Source organism: Octopus sinensis, linkage group LG3 (genome assembly GCF_006345805.1).
Source record: "Octopus sinensis linkage group LG3, ASM634580v1, whole genome shotgun sequence".
NCBI classification, from domain to species: domain Eukaryota; kingdom Metazoa; phylum Mollusca; class Cephalopoda; order Octopoda; family Octopodidae; genus Octopus; species Octopus sinensis.
The window spans coordinates 137456951-137463033 of NC_042999.1; the positions used below are offsets into that span (position 1 = coordinate 137456951).

Below are 6083 nucleotides of genomic sequence, written 5' to 3' on the forward strand. Positions count from 1 at the left end.
TGGGCCTTTGGAATAAAGTAGCATATTGGAATACGCTTAATGTTTCAATGAGACATTTCAATATATTTATCATTTTTCATATAGAAGTCTGTTTGGCATTTTTTTTTTATTATTTTATTATCATGGTTAAAATTTGAGAGTCCATGAAATAAATTTTACTGATAAAAAAAAAAGAATATTGGAAATTTGAGATGAGAATATTAAAAGAAAGAAAAATTGGATATTTACCCTTTATTTAGTTATTGAACATAACCTAACCCTAATGGTCTGTCCATAATGTTCATTTTTGGTACAGGGAAAGGTCGTAAAGGTGGAAGACCTTTGTTGTGGCAGTCAAACCCATATGGTTGTATCTGTGGTGGTGGTGGCTGGTGATTTTGGGGTGGAATAATGTGAGGATTGGGTATGGATTCACCAGTAATGGACTTATCACACATATCTCGATGTTGGACTGATGGATGTTGGGGTAAAACAGGGGGTTTTAAGTGATTTATAGGGGATGGATACATGCTGAATGTTTTATCTGAGTTGCCAAAACCAACAGATGTTGGGATGGACAATGCAGTTTTGGAAAGGTTTGGTAATGATGTTGGTGGAGGTGAAGTGATGGTAAAAGCACCATCGAGAATGTCTGAGGAGGGAGGTTGTTGTTGGATCGGATTTTGTGGGGCTTTGTGAGGGGATGGAATTTGTGGAGGTGGTGAGACAGCAGGAAAAGTTTTGTCACAAGTATTACAGTTATTATTATTAGAGATAGAATGAGGTGGAACTCCTGCCCCCATAACACTGAGGTCAGGTTTCACATGGCTAAGCATGTGCACTTTAAGGGCACCATTGTTAGCAAAGTTGTTACCACATGTCAGGCACTTAAAAAATTTATCTCCAGCATGAGACTTGATATGAATCCGACGAGCTCCAGGATTTGAAAAATCTTTACCGCAGGTTTCACATTTATAAGGACGATCTCCAATATGGATTTTAAGATGTGTTTTCCAGGCACCAGAATTAGCAAATCTTTTGTCACAAATGTCACATGTGTAAGGTTTTTCACCCGTATGTGTGCGTGAATGTGTCTTCTGGGCACCAGAATTGGCAAATTTTCGACCACACGTATCACACTTGAAAGGTTTTTCTCCAGTATGTGTTTTAGCATGTGTTTTCCAGGCACCAGAATTAGCGAAACACTTCCCGCAGACTTCACATTTGAAAGGCTTTTCTCCAGTATGTGTCCTCAGATGTGTCTTTAAGTGGCCAGACCCCGAGAGAATCCGGCCACAAATCTCGCAGTCGAAAGGCATTTTCAAGCTGGCAACAGCACTTGCAGCTGTGGAAACTGCAGGATATGTAAATCCTGTAGGGGGTTGAGCTGGTGCTGCAGCCAAAGATGGTTGGGGATCAGTAGTTGTGTTTTGTAGAGCAGTGAGGCTGGTGAAGAAATTGAATGGATACCAGCAGTTATTGTCAGCACCCGCAACCGCACCAGCAGACGTACTGAAACACGGCAGTGCTGTCGGTGGCGGTGTTGAGGAGGTGGATTGTTGTTTACTCATTCAACAATTAGGACAGAAGATGCTATATAATGGTGTCTTTTTTCTTTACTTTTTTTTTTTTTTTATTTCTGTAGCAAATGATATTTTCAATATATTTGTAAAGAGTAAAAACAGAACTGAGAGAAATAAGTTTTCTCAACTTTCATTTATTTTGATGTGTTTTATCAATAACAAGTCACAATGTCTTTGGTTAATAATATATTCTTACCAATTCTTAGAAACACACTCACAATTATTGACAGGTAAACATTTGTGGGTTTCTGTTTTAGATACCATCACACACACATATATATATATATTTACATACAAATATGAATATAGTTACACAGACAATTGTTTAAACAATCACACACACACTAATTTCTGATTATCACTGTATAAAGTTTAAAACAATCTTAAATAAGTTCTTTTAGTCCAACAAGATGGCAGTGTGACCATCTTGATAATGGTCCAAGAGGTCAAATCCGCAAACAATATTGACCTCAGAAGTTTAGAGAAATCTGAAAGAAGAAAGAAAAAATTCTTATTAAAATTTATAAAAATAAATCAACAGTTACAATAACAATTCTAATTAAACATTTATTATTTCTAAAAACAGTTTCTTTAAATATAAAAACTAGAAAAATTTTAAAAGTCCTAAATTTTTATTTTCAACATTTAACCAAAAAGAAATGGTGAATTAATGATTTCTTTAGATGTATATGTGGACACCATTTATCAAGAAGTTACAACACCATATTCAGTCTCAATACAGAACTAGGCCTCATCACATGTCTTTTCAGTAGCTTGGGATAAGGATCAAACCAATTGATTTTAGAAACTGTAAGAGCAGAGAATAACAGTTGCTGTGCTCTGACCAAGTCCACTTCACATTACTCTGTTGTAGTCACTATCAGAATCTAGAAACATACTAAAGTAAGGTAGACTGTGTCAAGTTTGCTATGTGTCAAGAGTATCACACTGTATTTCCTATGATTCATTACTGAATGTCAGAGAGCAATACAGCTCAGAATGTAAAAAGCCAAAAGAAATGGCCACGGAGCATTTTTTGTCCAATGCAATAATGATTCTGCCAGCTAACTCCTTTGAATTTGATGATAACAATGGTAGACAACAGCAATAAATTTAATTGTTAAAATGGTGGTGGGTGCTAAATGAAAAAAATTAAAGAAAGAAAGAACACATTCACATAAAGATAAAACTAAAATACAAATAATTTCTCAATAAGAACAACACCCATTCCAAAATAAAAAAAAGTGCCTTCTTTGAGAGAAATGAGCAAAGAAAATAATTCTGTTTAGCTATATAGAAATAATTCTTTGCTGAGATTATTGTGAAGACAAATAACATAATTCACATCAGATTAAAACTGAAGTCAGAGGTGGTTAAATTTATTTTGAAAATAGAATAATAAAATAAATTGATATTTTGATTGCCTCCTTGGAGGGAAAAATATGAGGAAAGATGAAGTGGAAAGGGAAAATATGAAAAGATTAGTGAATGATGGCAAGAGAGATGGCTTAGATGTAGCTGTGTGGACAAGTTCTTGTCACAACCATAAGTTAGATTACACTGCATTACTTTAAGCAAGTGTCTTTACCATAACCTCAAGTTGACCAATATCTTCTTAGTGGAATTTGGGAGATGGAAACTATGCACAAGTCTGTAAGTGTGAATGTGCATGCATATGTGTGGGTATAAAAGTCTCTTTTTATGTCAATTTATAAATGATTAGCAATTTAACATTAAAGTAAAGTATTACTCAATACTTTTTAGCAGACTACATGTTAGTTAAATTTTTACAAGAGGAGTACCAGAGACTTTGAAGTTTTAGCTTGCTACCCTCTGACAAAGGCTAGCAGGTCAAAACTTCAAAGTCACCATTCCTTCTCTTCCTGTAAAAGTTTAAAATATATCTTTCCTTTTATTTTTTACTTGTTTCAGTCATTGGACTGCCGCTATGCTGGGACACCAACTTGAAGAGTTTAATCAAACATATCAACCTCAGGACATTTTTTTTTTAAGCTTGACTCTTCTATCCATTCTTTTTGCCAAATCACAAACAAACCAACACCAGTTGTCTAGAAGTGGTGAGGGACAAACACAGATACATATATACACACATGCACATGTATATATGTATATATATATATATACATACAATGGGCTTCTTTCAGCTTCCATCTATTAAGTCCATTCACAAGGCTTTAATCAGCCCAAGGCTATAGTAGAATACACTTGCCCTGGGTGCAATGCCATGGGACAGAACCTGGAACCATGCGTTTAAGAAGCAAACATCTTACCACTCAGTCATGCCTAGCTTTTGTGTGCAGCAGATGCACAGGAGCAATAAACACCACAGATATTCAGAAAACAGATTCCATTACATGCCAGGGGAAGAAACTAGAAGTAGCTGACAGCTTCCGCTACCTAGGTGACCAAGTCTGTAGTGGAGGTGGAAGAGCATTGCCACTAGAATAAGAATAGCCTAAGCGAAATCCAAGATCTCTCGCTCAGAGTGAAAGGCAGATTGTATGATGCATGTGTGCGAACTGCCATGCTACAAGGCAGTGAAACATGGGCCGTGACTGCTGAAGATGTGTAGGTTTGAAAGAAATGAAGCTTGTATGATCCACTGGATGTGTAATGTCAGTGTGTACACACAACAGAGTGTAAGTGCCCTGAGAGAAATGTTGGACATAAGAAGCATCAGATGTGGTGTGCAGAGAGTTGACTATGCTGGTATGGTTGACAGAGCTGACAGGTATAGAGAAAACAAGCATGCAGTATTACTTAACTGTGCTGTTATCTAACATCTGGTTTAATACCCAGTGTGAAACTGATTGATAACATCGGCCGTGATGGACATATCTATAGCTATTATATATATATATATATCTGTACACTTTGATTCCACTCCCACTTGTTTCCAAGTAAGGTAATGTTTCTCTATGACCAGACATGTTTTCATGGAAGATTGGAAATGAAGGACACTGCTTGCATGAGAGTAACACTTGCTTACAACTATCATGTAATATCAAGGCAAAGCCACAATATCACACACACACAATTCGGCTTCATTCAGTTTTCAATTACCAAATCCTCACACAAAGCTTAAGTCTCTTACTAAAGCCCTGGGCTTTGGTCAGCCCATGGCTTTAATAGTAGATGTGATACAGCCACACCTGCACCTAATATCAATGAAAATTCTAGAGTACCACAAGTGGTGCTGTGTTGTATATGGTGGTGGGGGTTATTGTGACAGTGTGCTCTCTTTTACCATGCGCATCCTATTCATCTGGCAGCAGTAATTACTCAAAAATAAACATACAAACTTTAAACTACTTTGATATAACATTTTTCTTTGAGTGTTATTAAATTTGAAATCAAATTACAGTATTATTTTTTTTAAAATTAGTTTCAGTCAATAAATTTCTAATGACTCTATAAATACAATTAGTCACTATGAAAGCATAGTATTTATTAGATGTGGGGTATAAAAGGGAATGAGCATAAGAAAGTCATATATAAGTAACAGGCTGAATATAGATAGAATGAAGCAGGGAGAGGAGTGAATGAATTAGAATACACTGTCCCTCAGCTTACATGGGAAATTGATTCTGTAAGTCATTGTGCAAGTTGAAATTGTGTAAAACAAAGACGACATGATTTTAATGATCATCATTATCATCATCATTTAACATCTATTTTCCATGCCGGTATGGGTCGGAGGGTTTGATAGGGCCCAATCGTCTGTTTTGCCATGGTTTCTATAGCTGGATGCCCTTCCTGACACTAACCACTTTATAGAGTGTAATGGGTGCCTTTTACATGGTACCAGCACAGGTGCTATTATGTGGCACAGGCAAGAGTGCTTTTTACATGGCACCAGCGTGTTAATAAAAAGCAAGTAAAATTATTATTTACTGAATTAAGAATAAATTTGATTGTTGTGTGTGTGTGTGTGTAAACAAAGGATAAAATCATTAAAATTAATGAATCTTATCAGTGGCCAGCATATAAAAAACCTTTTAGGTAAAATTCATATATAGAGATATATAATTGTATAGAATACAATTATAATTAAGGGTACAGAAGCTATCATGCCTATATGCTAGAAAGAGATGCCAAATACATCCAACCACTATAAGTTTCACTCCATCATGCTTTCAACCAGTGTATATCAAAGTGAAACTTAGTGGTTGGACATATTTAGTGTCTCTTTCTAGCATATACAACATGGTAGCTTCTGTGTCCTTAACTGTATTCTATACATACATATATACTATATGTATGTATTTTATATGTATTTTAATATTTCACTTAACCATAGCAATACTAATAACCTGGAGTGGGAACTCAATATACATATGATTGTGAGAGAGGTGTTAACCAAGTACAGAGAGTAATAAAAGATTATATAAACAACAAGAGAACAATAAATTATATAATGGACTTCATTAGTTTATAGCTGTTTCTGCTCAAATTTGAAATACACTCATAGTTGAGTGCTTGTGTATCATCTTATAGCTT

General features: G+C 35.5%; 1 protein-coding gene across 4 annotated transcripts in view; it reads right to left on the reverse strand.

Moving 5' to 3' along the window:
- The window catches only part of LOC115209797 (zinc finger protein 628-like), a 67615-nt gene that overhangs the window by 17000 nt on the left and 44532 nt on the right, over window positions 1–6083 (reverse strand). For 3 of the 4 annotated variants that reach the window (XM_036501367.1, XM_029778343.2, XM_036501368.1), the window contains exon 2: window positions 259–2050. In XM_036501367.1, the coding sequence (XP_036357260.1) occupies window positions 259–1550 (1292 nt within the window). In that variant the 5' untranslated portion in view covers window positions 1551–2050. Of the gene's footprint in view, window positions 1–228; window positions 2051–6083 lie in introns of all 4 variants that reach the window. The other variant, XM_036501369.1, reaches the window with a different exon arrangement.